Source organism: Fusarium phalaenopsidis (genome assembly GCF_050370095.1).
Source record: "Fusarium phalaenopsidis strain FUZ10S chromosome Unknown contig_32278, whole genome shotgun sequence".
Classification (NCBI taxonomy): Eukaryota; Fungi; Ascomycota; class Sordariomycetes; order Hypocreales; family Nectriaceae; genus Fusarium; species Fusarium phalaenopsidis.
The window spans coordinates 2,155,001-2,173,795 of record NW_028145417.1 but is presented as its reverse complement, the minus strand read 5'-3'; the positions used below and the strand labels follow the sequence as shown (position 1 = coordinate 2,173,795).

The 18,795-nt window shown below is 47.8% G+C and overlaps 5 protein-coding genes across 5 annotated transcripts; 1 reads left to right on the top strand and 4 right to left on the bottom strand.

Annotated features, from left to right (window-relative positions):
• Nucleotides 1–2,236: 2,236 nt before the first annotated feature.
• LRP88_01299 (uncharacterized protein) lies at nucleotides 2,237–3,314 on the top strand (the record flags this gene model as incomplete). Its single annotated transcript, XM_083237989.1, has 2 exons — nucleotides 2,237–3,141; nucleotides 3,197–3,314. The coding sequence occupies 2 exons, from the start codon at nucleotides 2,237–2,239 to the stop codon at nucleotides 3,312–3,314; spliced, it is 1,023 nt and encodes a 340-aa protein (XP_083106494.1).
• Nucleotides 3,315–7,086: 3,772 nt separating this feature from the next.
• On the bottom strand, nucleotides 7,087–7,890 carry LRP88_01298 (uncharacterized protein; the record flags this gene model as incomplete). Its single annotated transcript, XM_083237988.1, has 2 exons — nucleotides 7,087–7,546; nucleotides 7,670–7,890. The coding sequence occupies 2 exons, from the start codon at nucleotides 7,888–7,890 to the stop codon at nucleotides 7,087–7,089; spliced, it is 681 nt and encodes a 226-aa protein (XP_083106493.1).
• Nucleotides 7,891–9,408: 1,518 nt separating this feature from the next.
• On the bottom strand, nucleotides 9,409–9,722 carry LRP88_01297 (Con-6 family protein; the record flags this gene model as incomplete). The annotated part of the gene is made up of 2 exons (XM_083237987.1): nucleotides 9,409–9,548; nucleotides 9,608–9,722. 2 exons carry the CDS (start codon nucleotides 9,720–9,722, stop codon nucleotides 9,409–9,411), a joined length of 255 nt encoding a protein of 84 aa, XP_083106492.1.
• A 1,084-nt stretch (nucleotides 9,723–10,806) lies between these two features.
• On the bottom strand, nucleotides 10,807–11,870 carry LRP88_01296 (uncharacterized protein; the record flags this gene model as incomplete). The annotated part of the gene is made up of 2 exons (XM_083237986.1): nucleotides 10,807–11,132; nucleotides 11,183–11,870. The coding sequence occupies 2 exons, from the start codon at nucleotides 11,868–11,870 to the stop codon at nucleotides 10,807–10,809; spliced, it is 1,014 nt and encodes a 337-aa protein (XP_083106491.1).
• Nucleotides 11,871–14,031: 2,161 nt separating this feature from the next.
• Nucleotides 14,032–15,261, bottom strand: LRP88_01295 (kinetochore complex Sim4 subunit Fta1-domain-containing protein; the record flags this gene model as incomplete). The annotated part of the gene is made up of 1 exon (XM_083237985.1): nucleotides 14,032–15,261. The coding sequence occupies one exon, from the start codon at nucleotides 15,259–15,261 to the stop codon at nucleotides 14,032–14,034; it is 1,230 nt and encodes a 409-aa protein (XP_083106490.1).
• Between the last annotated feature and the right edge of the window lie 3,534 nt (nucleotides 15,262–18,795).

Below are 18,795 nucleotides of genomic sequence, written 5' to 3'. Positions count from 1 at the left end.
AAATTAGGTATGCAGCTGAACCTCTGAGCCAAGCTGTGACCTTGCGAGCCAAGTGGGCTTTGAAGGCCGGCAACAGGGGAGGCGAAGCAGCGTTCTCAGAGCTTTGAGAGCCCCGGCCGGTTAGGTCAATTGATGGATCAATTGACCAGCCAGCTAGGCAATTTGTGTGTGTGGCTGAGCTTCCGAGCCAAGCTGTGACCTTGCGAGCCGGATGGTTGCAAGGCTAGCAACAGGGAGGCAAAAGCCGGGTTTTTCAGAGCTTTGAGAGCCCTAGCTGGCTGGGTCACTTGATGGATCAGTTGATCAATTGGCCTAGGGTTTTGTGTGCGCAGCCGAGCCATTGGGCCACACTGTGACTTGCCTTTTGAGCCCTTGAGACCGGCTTCGGGCCTTGAGGCTATTCATAACTGGCTTTCCGGGGCTGCGATTTTTTTAACCCCCGTGGGGGGGGTTATTTTTGGGTTGTTTTGCAAGCTGATTGGGCCAATCAGAAGGCTCCGAGCCCGCTTTTTCTGTTTTTCCGTGGCCCTTGGCGCTTGAGGGCAAGCGGCGGCCACGGGGGGAGGTATGAATTGGGGCTCGGGCGAGCCTGTTAGTCACGTGCTTAAACACGTGACCACTTGATCAAAAGAGGCATCTTCCGCCGCAGCTCTTAGCTAGCCATCCTTTTCATCTTTACCTTCTAATTTACCTCTTTTTCAACTGCTTATTAAGCAGCCCTCGCAGCCTCAATTGGCTGTGGGTGGTCTGTGTGTTGTGTTGTTGTTCCTCCACAGTTAAATTATACTTTATATATTACCTTATTTATCTTACTTATTTTAGCTTCTTAATATTAAGTACTTTAAGCCGCTAAAAATAATATATAATTTAACTGTGGAGGAACAACAACACAACACACAGACCACCCACAGCCAATTGAGGCTGCGAGGGCTGCTTAATAAGCAGTTGAAAAAGAGGTAAATTAGAAGGTAAAGATGAAAAGGATGGCTAGCTAAGAGCTGCGGCGGAAGATGCCTCTTTTGATCAAGTGGTCACGTATTCAAGCACGTGACTAACAGGCTCGCCCGAGCCCCAATTCAATAATTAGAAAATTAAGTATTTAATTAGATACTTTATTACTTATATTTTAAAGACTAAGTTCTTCTTAGCCTTTTATATTACCTACTAAGGTATTATAATATAAAATAATATTAAGAGGGGTTTTAAAGGAACTAAGCTTATTCCTTTAAACCCTAAAAGTATTATATTAAAGCTTAATATCTAGCTATAGACCTTAATGCCTCCTAAGGAGGAAGATAACTAGCCTAACCCTTAGGTCTTAAAGACCCTAAAGATAATCCTTAAGGCTAGCTCTTAGTCTAAATACCTTAAAAGATAAATTAAAAGGTATTAAAGTAGCTCTCTAGAGTCTATTCTTAAGGCTCTTAAGTTATTAACTAAGGAAATAAAGGCAATAATATATAAGATAACCTTAATAGAGTCTAAGGTCTAGACCCTTTAATAGTTAAATAAGGCCCTAAGTAAATAGCGCAGAGCAAAAAAAACCTAGTTATAAGATAGAGGGAAAATAACTATAGATAAGGCAAGGAAAGTAATTAATTAGATAGATATTAATATATAAATATAGGGTAAATTATCGAGAAATAGTGGTCGAGGTAGGTAAGCGCGACTAAAGGAAGGCTATTATGGGAAATGCGGTAAGGCCGGGCATAATAGAAGAATATGCTAGATTATTGCTAAGTAGTCTAGGGAAGAAGATAGTAATTGAATTAAATTAATTAGATGCTTTATTATGTTTTTATCTTTAATTCCGTCTTAAAGGTTAAGAAAAGTGCGCCGCATGCTTGTCTGCGCCGCATGCTTATCATACGTTACACAAAACCCTCGGACTCGAGAATGCGAGCAAAATGAAACACAAGTCTCGTCTGTCCAATAGCGATGCTTCATTTACAGGGTAGCTCCTCTTCGTCCGCTTCGGCCTCCGCGCGCTCGAGTTAGCGAGCCTCAAAGCCCCCACTCTGTATCAAAACCTCCGTGTTATTGCCTTCAACTTGTCCGTAGGATGAATGAATGACGAATTCATTGATAGCGAAGGCTTAGAAATAGGTTTGAAGAGTAATGGGTTCGGCCGGATGTCGACCGTAGACTTGAGGTATAAGAAAGAAGCTGGGAGGGAAAGGAAGAGGCAATCAATTCAGCATCAATTCATTCATCCGTGTAAATCATCTACTACATCATGTCCGCCAATCTCAAAGACCAGGCTGCTTGGGAAGCCAGTCCCCTCGCCTTTCTCTCCCGCCAATTCATCCAAGACGTCCCTAAAATCCCCTCAACCGTCGACCTCACCGGTCAAACTGCCCTCATCACGGGCTCAAACGTTGGTCTTGGCTTTGAGTGCGCAAGACAACTCCTCGCCCTCAACCTCTCGCACCTAATCGTCGCCGTCCGATCCCAGGCCAGGGGCGACGCCGCGGCAAAGAAGCTTCAGGATGAGTTCCCTCGTGCCAAGATCGAAGTGTCCCTCGTCGATATGTCTTCATACAAGTCTATTCAAGCCTTTGCCAAGAAGTGCGAGTCACTTCCACGGCTCGATATTGCCATCTTGAACGCTGGCTTGAGTCGCCCTAAATTTGAGAGGTCTGAAGAAACAAAGCATGAGATGACCTTTCAAATCAACTACCTCTCTACCGCCCTCCTCGCCCTACTCCTCATCCCAATCCTCAAGGAGAAGCGCGGCACTTCTTCCCCCGGACGTCTGGCTCTTGTTGGTTCAGACATGTCGTACTGGGCAAAGTGGGAAGAAACCGAAAAGACCGTCTTCAGCGTCCTCGATGACGCCTCCAAATTCGAGAGCATCACGGCTTACAAATTGTCCAAGCTCTTCCTCCTCATGTTTGTCGACAAGCTGGCCCGCCTCGTGCCTGCCGAAGAAGTTATCATCAACTTTCCCAACCCCGGAGCATGCAGAGGAACCCAGTTTGGAGCCGACGGCCGCTCCAAGCTTGCCGGCATCATGTTCAAGATTGTTTCGCACATCATTGCTAGGCCGACTTCTACTGGTGCCAGGCAGTATGTGGATGCTGTCACGGTCAAGGGCGTGGAGAGCCATGGAGGGTTTGTGGGTGAAGGAAGAGTGAAGCCGTAAGCATACTTCTTCCATCATTGATACTTGATTCATGAGCTAACTTGATGACAGGCTTGTCCCCATGATGTACGAAGAGGCTGGCAAGGCTCTTCAGGAGGCGGCTTGGGCTGAGACGATGGAAGAGTTGAGCTTTGCGAACCCCAAGAAGATCCTCAAAGGGAGCGGTTAGAGTGTGTCATCCAAACATGTTTCTCATTTGTCGATACTTTTATTTCGAATATACCATGTAACAAGTTAGCATTAATAGACGTGTGGTTATTGGATAACTTGACTTCTACGTGCTGCGTCTGTGTGCAAGGGTTGAGCGTTGAGTCCGAATAGGACACATGCTAACCCCACGAAAGAATGCATAGAAGACTAATAGAAATCTCTTGAGCTGAGAGAGAGGGGTCGCTTTTACAACCCAATTTCTATCCAAGACTTATCCGTTCAACTTCCCCCATCTAGGCATCTAGGCACATTTCCCCCCTTCTACTGAAATTGATCTTCCCCTTGCCCTAACATTATATCATGAGCCCATGTGTGTCCGTTCTCCCTCAAGATCCGGGGTCGAGTCCTTGGTGGCGAGTGCTCGGGCACAGTCGTGTTTGGGAGGGTATCCCATCCCATTGCGTCCCACTTGTCCCATCATCAAACCAGGGACCACGGAGTCTCTGGTCTCTGCGTATTCGGATCATTAACAGAGTATCGAGGTGCCGCGTCCCGGGCGCGATATCCCGGGAGCTGCCCCCTTTCCTCCTCTCTAACCACAACTCTCCCAGGAGAAGCCAAAGGCTGTAGCTCAACACCCCCAAGCCCATCACCCGGGCTCCCGCTCGTGGACTGACCATTCTTCCCAGGCTTACGTCGTGCGCTTAACCAGCAGTATAGGCAGAGACCGAGGGCCCCTCCGCCGCACATGGCAAGGAAGACGGAGCCATAGGCAAATTTGCGTAGCACGCTGTTGGAATGCAGCAGTTTGTTGTGAGACCGAAGCAGTTCGTTGTACTCGTGTTCCAGTCTTCGGTACGCCCAGTCCATCCTAGTGTCTTCCGTAGAGGTTGTGTTGTACTTGTCGGGTACTTTTGTCGGCACCGCAGGTCAAACGGTTTTGGGCAAGTCTTTGAGTTGATCTATCATCACTGTCAGCTTGAACCTCCTGAAGGGAAGGATGTTCATGCTCCTACGTTTTGGAAAAGGGGATTAATCCGAATGAAGCTGTTGAGGGGGGGATGACAAACTCAGCACAACGTACCTAGGATTAAGAATCCTTTGTGTTCAAGTCACGGGAAACTGTGTCATGAACCTTGTTCAAGTTTTAACTTTTATTTCTTGTCTTCTTTATCGCCGAAGGCGCAGTGGGTGGCATTGATCTTGCGTCTTGTACTCTTAGCCTTGCATGAGGAGGCGTCGCCACCTGCATGATGGTAGTTGCTTGACGGGTATCTGGGGGAAGGGTTGTTTGTACAAGGAATGGGATGTCCGTGAGTAATAAGGGCAAAGATGCATTGGACGTTTGCCATATCGTCGCTCCAAAAACAAGCTAGACCCGTCAGGGTCAAATTTGGTGGGAGGACGACCTGAGGCCTTCAGTAACAGGTTCCGACTGTGTACGTGGGGACCAGCGCCATCACGCTGCAACCAGTTTTCCTGCACAAACTGGAGGATTAGGACAAGCGGCCTGAAGGTCAACCTTGGAGACAACTTCAAGACATTCCTGTTCCGCACTGAACCTTGATGAAAGTCACGACCTGGCCTCATCGTTCACAGACCTTGAACTCAGCACTCACATTGCCTTGCTTTGTCGACTAAATCTGCCGTGCCGGCGATCCTAGACCACTTCGACCACCTATAGGCCCTCCACCTCTCCTGACGAGGCTGTGAACCTCCTCGCGACAAGAAAGCGCCGAGATTCTCTGGGAATATCGCCACATGCCGGCCTGGACTACCATGGCCCAGTCTCCCTTCTGGACTCTGGGGATCCGGGCTGCATGCATCTGCTCGCCCTCATCGTCAGCGATGGGGTTTCCTCTGTATGCCAACACGACTGCCTCATTAACGGCTGCGATGTCTTGTGGTTCCCCGTAGGTGGGGACTTCAGTTCCCAGATCGTTGATTGTATAGTCCTGCTCCTCAGTTGGAGTCGGGAGATTTCAAGGTACTTTTTCTCTCATGCATGGGGGCGTGTGCATTTTTCCAAATGTTAACCTAATTTAGGAACTCATGTACACACCAAACGGTGCAATATTGAATTATGTATTAACAAGGTACTCGTCCTAAACACCAAAAGATGGATGATGAGACTCATAGAGGATAGTGGTCGAGTTTTCATAACTTGACGTTGACAGTGATCTCAGCACAAAATACAGCTAGAGGAGACAATAGATAGGACAGAGTTAATGCGTACGAACTTCAAAAGTATTGGAGGAAATAAAAGTCTAAGCTGGAACTCGAGGCCTCGGTATAAAGCATTTGCTTTACCCTAGAAACAAAGTAGAGACTCACATTATACTCAACCTCAAGTCCCATAAGAAACGTCGAATCCCAACAAAAATAAGAAACATATCAAGTGAGGCCGAAACCTAAGAGTAAAAACCTTGATAAAGTATCACAGTTGTCTGGAAAGCGTTGATATAAAGCCTCGCCCTCTTACCTCTCTCCCGCCTACCACTCTTGACCAAACCTGACCACATCTGTTTCCAAAGATGCTTTCCCGACGACTCCTTGCTGAACCAAAAACAAGCACCATCTTTGACACCACGATGCGCGTCACCGAGACTACACCTCTCTTAGGTGAACCATCCTCCTCGCGCCCCGATCGCACCCAAGTCAACAGCCCGGGCAAAGCGAGCTACATTCTCTGCCCCCATGCCCCTAGCCACCACTTCCACATCAATTTCGTCGTTCCTCAAAGTGCCACGGATGGTAACCAAGACTCCTCCGACGGGCGTTTGTCGATCATCCCAGAGGAGGACGAAGAGCCAGGCAGCCCGGACGAGGAATCCGAAGACTCGATCCGGGGGGTGAATACGGGGACAGACAGCTCGGATGAGGAGTTGTACACGCCCCAGGAACGGACCGTCTACCTACAGCCGGTCATGGTGCCAATCGTCGTCCACCCAAGAAGCGGGCAACCCCTGGAGGAGGAGGATACGTGGGAGGTGGGATGCGTCTCACGGTTTTGTTGGCCGCTCATGAGTCTATTCCGTGCACTTGACAACACCCCGGACGAACAAGACGGTCCCCGGCCGCCGGCCCCACTCTCGGAGGCCGAGGATTCGGATGCTGAATTCGCAGACGACGAACATTCAAGCACCGAATCTTCGGCTGCCTCGAGCACTTTGACACCGCACATGGCACTCTTGATGCCCGCGGTGAGAGTATACGGGCAGTCATCACTGTGGTCCCAAGTGCTGGTTTCGTCAGTTTAGGTTTGCGGAGTATGAGGGTTGTTGGCATGATTTCGGCGTCTTTCTGGCTAACTTCTTCACAGGCCATCGTTGAGTTTCGACGGTTGTTATTTTCTGACGAGCGGGTTCTGAGGTTTCGGTTGCAGGCGTATTTGGTACTTGTTATGAGGCATTGTGAGATACCCTGGGCATATTATATGGCACAACTAGGAGCTGTCAGTGTGTTTGCATTAGGTGGATAGGATACCATCTTCAAGCATGGCGTTATAGCATGAGGGGCAATAAAGAAGCTCTTGTAATAAAAAGCTTGGGTAATCATCAAAGCGGCCGTGATAATACAAGAACCCTCGACTCTTCCCGCAAAAGGAAACTCGTCTCTCTTGGATCTGTACAAGGATCCATCCTCGAACGAGTCCACATTAAAAGAAGAACAGACAGCAGCACCCTCCAAACAACAATAGACTCCAACGCTCATTGTACAAAAACAGGGACGCATCCGATAACAGTAGTAGACTAAGTTACATGGGTACAGGGAAGAAGCTAACCTTTCTTTTACATCTTGAGCAGGGCATCGTTATCGATGATGCGGTCCTTCCAGCCCTCGCAGGCCACCTTGACATAGGCCTTTGCCATATGCGGCACGTCAACACCATTGCTGGACCGGCTCCCCACGAGCCTCCGCTTCTTCGGAGCGGTGTCCCCCGTGACGATGGCAGCCGGCCGCAGGATCCAGGTGCTAAAGACATCCGGGTGAGAGTCGGCCACCTCGCAGAGGGCCTTTTCCGCCTCGGTGCGCGGTTTCCGCGGGTCTCCAAGGAAGAGCAGCGGCTTTGAAGAGTGCCGGTCGGCGCTCTTGTTGCTGCAGAATACAAAGCTGAACTTTTGCCCCGGGGGTAGCTTGGCGGCGATGCGCTCACTCATGGCCTTGGCGGCGGCGACAGGCAGCTCGACGTTGACGTGGTGAAGAGATGCCTTGTCGTTGTTGAGCTGATCTGGACGACCTCCAATGGCCCTATTTTTGATGTGTTAGTGTGAAATGAACATTGGTAATGGACGGATGCATCAAGTGAGGGAGCGCCAAGAAGCCGGCGTCTCTCGCCAAGATGGATCGATTGGGGGAGGGGCGTCCTCTCACCATAGACACGCAGAAGAGCCCTCGAGGCGGCTCAAAAGATCGTCCGAGTAACGCGAAAAGTCCTGAAGCATCACGACGTCTGCCTTGGGGTGGCTCTCAATGTCCATGGACACGGCCCTCCGGGTGAGGATGACCACCTTTGTGATGCGCGGGTCCGCGAGGCACTGCTGCACAATCTCCCTACCCACCAAGCCGGTGGCTCCCGTCACGATGACCTTCATGGCTGGAGATGTGCGCGTTGCGCGCGATGACGAGAACGTGGGTTTTTCGATTCGAGTTTGTTGTTGTTTGGGTGAGAGTAGGCTAATCGAGGGGGTGAAATTGAATTGAAGCCACTCAGATTTCCACGGGACGGGGGTTAAAGATTTGCGACGGGAATAACAGCCCCGAACTTGGGATCAAAAAAGCAGCGGCTGAGAGACGGGATGAATGTCATCGGTGCAGGAGGATGAGCATGGTTTGAAAGGGAACGGGAACGATCTCCACGAGACGGAAAAATTAGAGACGACAGGAACCGAAGAGAGAAAAGGAGCCCACAGTTTGACTTGGTTGTTTGTTTGCAAGTTCCGTTCCCCTTGCCTTCCCTGATGCTGGCTATAGTGGTGGTGAGTGGTTCGAGCCCGCTGCCACTTGATCCCTGCTCCACGAGGCTTGGCGTCTTTTCGGGGGCGGTCAGTCGATGGGTTATAACCTACCCAGACTTGTTTTCTTGGGTAATGACGTGCTGTATGATCGATAAAGACACAATATCTTGTCAAGAAACGCAACGGAAAAACATGTCCTCATATAACAACACTTCCCTTGTCTACTCCCATGAGCCTCCCACGTCCCCGGATCAAAAATCTCGGGATCCGGCAACTTGGCGCCGGCTATGGCACGGGGATAAAGAGTTGATGACGACTGAACGGTGCTTTCCATGTCCCGATGCCGATTCAAAATCTCGTGCCAAAAAAATGACTGAGTGACCTCGTCTGTCTTGTCCATTGGCCAGCCCGTGTCGACAAATGTTGATCAGGTGGGACCTGAATAAAAGATCCATATCCATGCCAAGAACCATCATGAACATTATCGTTATGACAAATCTCAATAGTTAAAAGACCGGTACCGCCTCTTCCGCTGTCAAATAACTCTAGGTCCCCTTCAAGATAAACCGATCGGATTCACGGCAAACATCCATATCCCAAACCCCAACATGCCTCGACCCCTAGAGCCCTAGTCCTTCCTCCAACATGTGCCGATCATCCGTTATTGCCGAGTTTCCATGCCCCCCCAAGTCGATCATCTCCCGTCTATTTGTTCACTCGTCAACAAAAAACTCCACTCCCTCTCAAACCGTTTCATCGAGGCAACGCACGCGACAACCCGGCTAGTTAGGGCGGCTAGATGCAGCTGAATGGAAACAGAAGAAAAAAAAAGAAATTGAAACATGACAAACCTTTGAATAAGCTTCTATCATCTTCAAACTTGGGCCCGCTTCACCCCCTCGGCGCCGATATCTCTCCGTTCTCGGCCCCGAGCTCCGGAGCCGGGAATACCCTCACCGGGAGAGTGGGTAAGGTGAGACAGTTTGGTCACGATAGCTTCTCTGCTGTGGATCATGCTGCGAGCCTATCTGTGGTCGTACCTGCGTCAAGTAGGAGTTTCATTCATCAAGATGAAACCATCACAGCTCTCACAAAGCCATCTCATCGTACTCATAGTCCATTAACAATATAGTAATAATTTCACTGCCATCCTACCTACGTGCTTGCTCGACTCCCCTCCAACTGCTCAGCTGCACTCTTACTCCTAGGATTATCCTCCTTTCCATACAGATTATCGTCCCCGCCTAGCTGCTCAATCTCACGCTTGCTATTCTCCTTGCTGGCCTGGCTCGTGTCTATAAATAGTCCATGTCAGACGCAAACAGGCAGCGTAAAAGAGAGGCAGCCTTCTTACTGGGGTTGGACAAGTTCGCCTTGTGTCCTTGGATCTTATGGGAGATTTCCTCGCCGCCCTGGCGAAGCTCCTGCATGTCATTTGAGATGACGGATCGGTCTCCGGCTGAATTCATTTTGATGGCTTCTTGTTTGGTTTCTTTTTATTTTGTTTTGGTTACATTCAAATGTCCGAGAACGATACAAGGCAGTCCTTTTATATTAGATGCACAACCAAGTTTCGTGTCATCCACGGCATCATGACGTCGACTCTTCCAACAAAACAATGCATCGCGGGGAGTTATGTCATGGCGATCAAACGGCCTGGTCTTCCTTGTCGGAGACTGTCACACGCGCAGTACCAAGGTCCTGACGGCAACGAAGATCCAACTCCTCTCTCATATGTAATTCTACGCAATAATTCATCTAAATAATAGAAGAGGTATCATAAGTATTTTCTTTCCCCCAGTTCTATTATTTGCTATTATTATTTTTATTATGCCTCGCCCTTGGCCTGCGTCACGACCACTTGTGCCAGTACCAAAGTCCCAAAGATGCGTCCCAGCGCTCATCTCTGTGTGGATGAGAATACGACCCCAACTCTTGAAACATTTGGGGGCTGTATGAACAGCCACCTTATTTGAAGCCCATCCTCCCGCTAATTTACGCACCGCCCAAACCCCAAGTGTACGTCAGCTTGTGCGTGTGTGCATCACCCAAGGCGGGCCGAGATTCGTGTAGAACACCAACCAAGTTCACCGAGGCGTTGCACTTCGGAGAGATATGCATGTCGTGTCCCTCTTGGCGCGCACATGCTTCGTGGCGAAGAATGACTTGTGAGCTCTGCTGGTTTGTCGACGGCCACCATCTTGGACTCAGCTCACGCTCGGGTCGCCACAAAACATCTCGTTCACAACCAGAGACACCAAATGATTATGTAAGAATACAATGTATATAGGTATGCTCTATCTTCAAGCTCAAATAGAGCGCATTAGAGCCGTGTTGTCCTGGGCAACCCATCCAGGACTGGCTCAATACAGAAGCACTTGGTCAAGCGCCGAAGAAATGAATGCCCGGAGAATCACAAACCATTCGAGTCCTCCGGGAGCACCCTGATGCTGGTTCCTCTTTCCAACGCCATGCAAAACATTTTACCAACCATCTGATTACCTTCCTTCGTAGAAATTAAAACACACATGCTCGCTTCGTCTTTCATCTGCATCATTTCGAGATTCCCAGTCCCTCACCGTGCTTGTTCTCTGGGGCTGGGCTGTGAGAGGTGACCTGATGCTCTTGACCGGTGCCCATCTCGTGCGCCACCGTCGGCGTGGCGTCCATCTCCATCACGGGAGCCATCTGAGGGGGGTACTGCTGACCATAAGCCGGCAGCCCAGGGCTTGTGGCCGGAACAGAGCCGTCGGGGTAGTGGCCGTAGGGTTGGTGTTGCTCGAATTGGGCTGCTTGAGGAGAGTACTTGAACTGATCCATCGAAGAAACACCGCTGGGATAGTGAGGAGCGGGATTGGGAGAGGCGGCAGAGAATGAAGCTGGAATCTGTCAGCAAAAGATCCTATGAGTTTCAATTTGTTCCACTTACGTTGGTAGGTGCTCATGGGAGACTGGACTGGGAACGTGGGCTGGGTGTTGTAGGTGCCGGGAGTACCAGGCTGTCCTGCCATCGGGGGGTTCGCAGGCACGCTCTGGAACTCCTGTCCATTCTTCTTCTTCTGCCTGGGCTTCCACCAGAAGATCCAAGCCAAGAGGGCAATCACCAACAGTCCTCCCACCGCAGCTCCAACTGCGATTCCAGCCGTGGCTCCGGTGCTCAGGCCGCTGTCGTCACTGTCGCTGGTGGGCTCCGATGTAGAGCTGCTGGTGCTCGTCGCGGTGCTAGCAGTAGTCTCTGTTGTGTTGGCCCTAGGCTCGAGAAAGTCGAGTCTGTTGTTCTCAATCTCTGACAGCTTGGCTCCGACCAGCCTGTTCCTCGGGCATCCTGATCCGCAGGCATTCTGACTGCAGCATCCAAGGAAAGGGGGGTCGAGGAAGGCGCAGGTGTACCAGTTGTCCGTTCCCTGAGAGCTGTCGCAGTCCTGGGCAGGAAGCTCGGCGTAGAGGTCCTTGTCGAAGGTGGTGGCGCGCAAATCACCATCTGGACACTTGCCCTTGTTGGTACCGCAGGGGTCGCTGACACAGCAGCCCACGAATTGAGTGTCGTCCTCCTCGCAGATGTAGAACTTGCCGCCGTTGGGGCAGGAGAGACCCCAGTGCTCACGAGGGGAAGACATGTTGAACGTTGAGGGTTGAGTCTTTGTCCCTGACTGCGATGTTGGTGGACTGGTGGTGACGAGCGAGAGTCCTTTTGGGCAAGGCTCAAGTTGAGAAATGCGGCAGCACGGAGAGGAAAAGAAGAGGGAGAAGAAGGAGGGATAATCGGGGAACAAAGGGAAGCGGAACGACCGTATAACAGCCCCAGAGTAAGCGGGCTCGAGGCTCTTTCATCCAAATCTGTCGGCAACCCTGGCGAAGCAGCGTAACCTCCACAACCCTGCCCCCAAGGTCAGCCCGCAGGCGGGACATCTCCAATGGATGGCTCAGCGTGGATCCCCGAAGTCTGGGCGGCATGGGTTCAATTGGACCAGGGAGGGGGCTATCAAAGCCTTCGGGTTGCGCTGGAGCCGTTGTCTCAACCCATCGCTGCAAGAAGCCATTTGGCCCCCATTGTCCAGTCCGCAGCACCAGGCTCTCAGTCGTAACGAAGCAGTGCGTCCACCACTTGCCCTCCGTGCTACTTCAGCTCACATGCAAGAGGGCATTGACCTTGTCCGGGCTTGGAAACATCTCCGCGCCCAAGCCTCTTCATCTTGTTGGCGTGAGCTGAACGGCGACAAGACTTTGGACGTTGACTCTGAGTTCTCAGCTAGGGCGATTGTCGCGGCTGAAGAGGCGGACACCACTCCGGGGAGTGACATGGTTTCCGTCCCTAGTCGGTACCGCAGTTCAAGACAAAGCCACCAGCCGCCTTCTGCTTCTGCAGCCTTCGTGTCAAGTCTCCGGCTCCCGTGAATTGCCTCTTGGCCAGGCTCTGAGAGTCGCCTCCTGTAACCCTCTTCTCGCTACCGCCCATTGACCTAGTTGTGCAAACCAAACTCGGCTGCGTCTTGGATTCTCGACCTCACGAAGCGAACAAATGCTCTGGGTGATGTCCAGGATGTAGATGATCTTTTCCAAGGCGAGAGCGTCTGTGCCGCATTCGAGCCGCTTGGCATAAGCTTTATTTCGCGGCTGACATGACGGACAAGGATTGTGCGGTTGGTTTGTTGTTGGTCTCCGACCGGGCCACTCAACTCCCAAAGCTCAAAGAAGTCCCCGCAAAATTGCTGACATCGACATGGTTTAAGCCTGTCGCTTCAGTACCGCAGCTGCAGTGTCTTGGGTACCGTACCACGGGAAACAGCCCAGCCCGTCCACGATACCCCGAGATGTGTCAAAGGAAAACGCCATTGAGTAGCAAGCTGCACAAGCCGTAGTTCTGGATCGAGGTGTCTTCTGCCTTGGTTGAGCTTGTCGACTCGTGCGTCTGCATGTCGAGTCGAAGTGAGGCAGTGTGGAGCGTATCCCAGCATAGCCTGATGTTGTCCTCACAACACAGCCTTATAGCAACCCCCTGTCACATCCAGTCCGAGCCTAGTCCGAGAAGGCCTTAACGCATCTTAATTAAGGAGCGGGCTTCGCAACGCCCCTGCCCGTTGAGGATAGGGCAGGCAGTGAGCGGATCCTTCGCTGCCACGGTCCACCTTGTTATTATCGACTGCATGCCAAGCACAACAACCTGGGCTTCGCTTGTGTTGAACAAGCTCATCTGAGGAGGGCTGAACGAGAAATACCAAATAAGGCTGCAGGGTGCTGTTCGGGCCGGGGTGCTCATCCTTCCCGGGGGCTGTGAATTTTCAGCAAACCTGCTCACCAAGCAGACTGGCGGGTGGAATCGCCGACCAGACTGTCCTGTCTGCCCTGCCTCGAATCCACTCAGCCCTACTCCGTAGTGTAGCCAGAGAGCTCTGAATAGTAGTCACACATTTCACCTCCACGAGTTCCAACGCTGCTTCTCCAATGGGTGGTTTCGTGTGAGGCTCAGTCTACGGATGACGTATCGACATAAGCATCTCGTGGATGCAGGTCAGATTTGATCGTATCCCCTTGCAGCTAACGCACGTCTGCTTTCAGAGGTGATCACACCATTTGATCTTGGGCCTTCTTCCCAAACGTCTGGAAACCTGCCAGAGCCAGTGGGCAAGTACCGCAGAGCGACTCTGACCATATGATCCTTGTCGCCATAAGAAGCTTGGGCGCTGTGTATTGGCAATTGCCAAGACAACAGCCCAAGAACCGAAGATGATTCAGAGCAGGTGGTGTCGTTGGTAGCTAAACAGGTTGATGTTGCCGTCATCAACCACCAAATTTAGTCGAAAATACCTGTGGGAGGTTCTCGCCTTTGACTCTTTCTCCCAGCTGTGCCACAAACGCCCAGGCGGCACGAGAGAGGCTCTGGCTCATGTCGCCAAGCATCAGGATTTTCAGGCGGCCTTGACCAAGCACAAATCCGGTGCACGAGATCTGGGTAACCTGCACGCTGGGGTGAAAGAGATCCAGAGCAAGGTGATGATGAAGATAGCTCCCTAAAGCCTCGGTAAAAGGATTCGTCTTGGCGTCTTGGGTTGTCCTCCAAGCCCAGCCGTCGTCCGTGTTTCCACCAGCAAGCCTGCGGCGCTCGCGGGCGTCTCCTTTCCAAAGGCTCTTGTCTGAGGGTTTGATTTTTTGTCCAGCTCGCAAGAATCGTCGCAGATCTTGAGCCGAGATGGTGATATCGATTGATCGAAGTCCCGGGGTAGGCACGGATTCATCCACGGTTCGGTCAAGGTCCATAGACGTTGGATCATTGCCAGCGGGCACTGGTGTGTTGAACGCTAGAGTCACGGTGAAATCGGCCCCTCTATCATTGAGTCCAGTGCTGTCAACCCAACTTTCCCAAACGCCCAGGATTGTCTTGGTTCCCAATGTCACGCGGCTCACCCGACAATCAAAAGTGGCCGAGAGCCAGTCAGCGACGACCGTCTTTAGCTGCATAGGCATTCGCATGAGCAGCAGGGGTAGGTGAACAAAATTGTCTTGTTGTCCATCCATCTGGGACAGCGGCGAATCGGAGAGACCGGGGAGGAGAATAGCGGCATACGCAGCATTCTCGTGCCTGATGTTGATCCAGAGACCCTGCTTCTGCTCCTCTGGAAGCTCGCTCTGGTCGCCACGGGGAATCTCAAGATGAGTTTCCGATGATTCTTCACCCAGGAATGTGCTTGCTCGAAACCACTCGACCTTGACAACCTTCAGAGGCCCAACCTGGCCCATGGGGGTGTCCGTTGCCTCCAGTCCGACTTGGATACCTCGCACCACATCGCCGACAAGGGTGTCGCGTAAACGGCTGGCAATGGCCTCAAGTCTCGAGGATGTGAGGCCTTCAGGGCCAACGTGAAGAGGAGAAACGCGATGGGTTGAGAATGTGGTGTTGAAGAATGGGGGGGTCAACTCCTCGGTATCGTGGTTGTCGGAAGCGGTCTCGAGGGACCTTGCAGGGGACTGAACCTGTCCCTCGGCGGAGCCTTGAGCACTCAGACGTGCCATCTTTTCAATCACGCTGGATAATGCGCGAATGGACGTAGGTGGTTGTTTCGTTCAAGTTGTCATGAGCGCAGCCCGAGTTGCTGTGGCGAGCTTGAGTACTTGTGTCTACGGCAGGAGCTTGTGTCCGACGCGTCATAACAAACGCGAGAGTGGGGTAGCAGGGCGATTTCGAAAGCAAGATTAATCACACGGCTAATAGGCGCGTTGGTCTTCCCAGGTGAGGAACAGATGTGCCACGATAGCTGATGCTGATAGATGTGATTGTCAAGAGAGGGTTGGAAATGGCTGTCGCATCTGCTTCTGCGGCCTAGACTGTGAAGTTGGCTGACTAAGCAAGCACGGCAGTTTGGGCGACCCATACCTGCACCGGGGCCGGTGCAAATAAGATCTGTTATATAAGGGGCATACGTGGCCTTATTGAAAGCCCACAAACCCACCGACCAGCAGCCTCTAGAGCATCAATTGAATAATCAATAGCTTCTATAGCATCAGCTCAACATACTGCTCTTTTCCCCTGCTCTAATAGACCCAATGGAGGCCTCTCTTTGCTTCCCTAATAATATCCTCCCCCCTGAGGACCACTATAGCTCACGGGAGGAGTTATACATAGCAATCAACGCCTGGGCAGCGCCATGAGGCTATGCCTTCGTGATTAGGAGATCTAGGAAGACGAAGAACGGTAAAAGTAAAGTTATCTTCTACTGTGACCGTAGAGCAGGGCGCACACCTATAGCCGCAGCCTTGAAGCAGCGTTAGGCTAATACCCGCCGCATGGGATACCTCTTCTTTATTATTATAAAAGAGAGCCTAAATAAGACTATATAGAGTCTAAGGTATTATCTTAGAGCTAGCTTTAGTTAATATAACTATGAGCTAAATATTAATTAATAGGTATATCTAGTATATTATTAATTATTAAGCCTAGAGGAATTAATAGTCTAAAAGCTCTTTTATACTAGTATTACCTTAAAAAAAATTAAATCTTTTTTATATATAAATTCTAATATACTTATTATATATTAAGATATCTATAATTATATTATATAGGGTAAATAAGATCTTACTATAGGCTAAAGTAATATATATGCCCTTATTAATTAGCTTAAGAGCGAGGGCTTTTAGAGTTAAATTTGCCTTAATAAGACTAATAGGGTTATAATAGTTATATTTATATATCTATAGTTATTAAGATATCTTAAATTATATCTTAAAGTACTTATTATAAATTATACTTATAAGACTAATATATATAAAATACCTTTTTTAATATTATTAATATTAACTCTTATTAATAATCTTTTTATATTATATTTATATTTCTTAATAATAAAAAAAAATAATTATATATAGGCCCTTAAATAATTATAATTAATATATAAGCTTTATAAAATAACTCTTTTATTTATAATACTTATAAATTATTACCTTACTTATATAAATATTATTTTTTCTCTTTTTTATTTCCTTAAGTTAATCTTATTATTATGCCTATAATATATTAATAGGGTAGTTCTAACTTATTATAAACCTGCTTTTACTTAGGATAAAAGTAATATTAAAGGGAATAATAATTAAGACTAATTCTATGCTTATTAGCACGAGCTTATAGCTTTATTAATTAAAGAGATTTATAATAAGAGAGTTAAGAAGTTTAAGGAGTATTATATCTTTATTTATATTAATAAAATAAGTTATATTATAGAGACTTAGCTTAACCTCTATAAGAGGAGGTTTATTAAGGCATAGGTTAATAAATATTTATATTTTAAGTAATATATTATATCGCGATATAAGGGCATTTATTAACTTATTAAATCTTACTTAAATAACTTACAAGCTAACCTCTTTAAGGTCTAGAGGATTATTAGGCTTATTTTTATAAACTAGCTCGCTGAGCTAGAGGCTAACTAAGCTAGGTAATATATTAATATACCTCTTTAACTATTAGGTATATTATTTAATAATATATATAGTTAGATCTTATATAAAGCCTTATATAAGGTAAATACTTAATAAGAGTAATTATTAAAGGAATATCCTTCTTATATAAGAGTCTTTAATTAAACCCTTAGCTTACCTTATACTTATACTCTTAAGACTTTACTTAAGCAAAGTTAGCCCCTTTAATTATATTATTTTTATCTATATTAGCGCCTTTAATACTTAGAAACCCTTATGCTTATTATTAAGCCCTAGAAGTAATTTAATTGCCTTATAGCTAAGTTAATATTACTATTAATAAGTATATAATATAAACCCTTTATATTTAAATATATTAAAAAAGTAATATAAATAAAGGCATTACCTAGGTATTTAAAATATTATAAGTATAGTTATTATATAAGGTTAAAAATATGCCCCTTATGCTATAAGTACTTATTATATACTCCTACCTAGGCCTCTATTACAATATAGGCTCCCACTTAAGCCTCTATTACGGCATAGGCTCCTATCTAGTTATCTATTATAATATATATAATAATATATAACGTACATATATAGCGAGCCAGACAGCAAGCGAACCGGACAAAAAATCCCTTAACCTATATTATCTCTATTTAATTAATTGATTCTTAACCACCCAGTATGTCATAGTCTAATAAAGAGGCTAGAATCCTTCTTGCACTTCAAGCCCATCAAAATACACTAAAACTAAGTCTTAGAGGTGCCACAAAGCTCTACCAAGTCAAGCATTTAATACTATTTAACTAATATAATGGCATCTAAGCCCGAGTTAATATTATTCCTAATTCACGCCGACTATCTAATCTAGAGGAATAGATCCTTATTCACTTTATTCTCGACCTAGATTCGCGAGGATTTCCCCCCTGGCTTCGTGGTATAAAGGAAATAGCTAATTAATTACTTACCGACCGCGACGCGCCACTAGTTAGCGCGCATTAGGCTTTAAACTTCATTAGGCAATACCTAGACCTTAAGACGCGTTTTTTTTAGAAGTATAATTACTAAAGAGCTAAGTGCGAAGATCTAGCTATTATCTATAATTAGTTTATGCTTATAGCGAATATAATCGCGAAGTATAATATCTAATTAGATAATTTCTATAATATTAATAAGACTAGCTTTATAATAGGCATAATTCAAAGCAGAATAGTCATCATAAGCATAGATAGGCATAGAAAGCTAAAATTAGTATAGCCTAGAAACCGGGAATAGATTATAGTTATTTAGGCGATCAATGCAGATAGCCAAGCGATCGCGCCATTTATCATCAGTGCTAGCTAATATCACCTCGCTAACTAGTACTGGGATAGTAACCTCCCGGGCGATTAGGCTATTGCAATGACCCAAAATAGCTAGACCGATAACGAGACTAGTCTCGAGTGGCTTAAGCACTTTAACCGGTATATAGCTAAGCGATTAAATAGTCGCTATTATCTTTTAATCCTTAATAGCTATAAAAGTCACTACTTAATTAAATTTAAGAAATATTATAAGGAGAAAAAGATTATTAGGCTTTATATGCTACTTTATTTATCTTATATACTTTAGCCCCTTAATATTAGGTGCTTT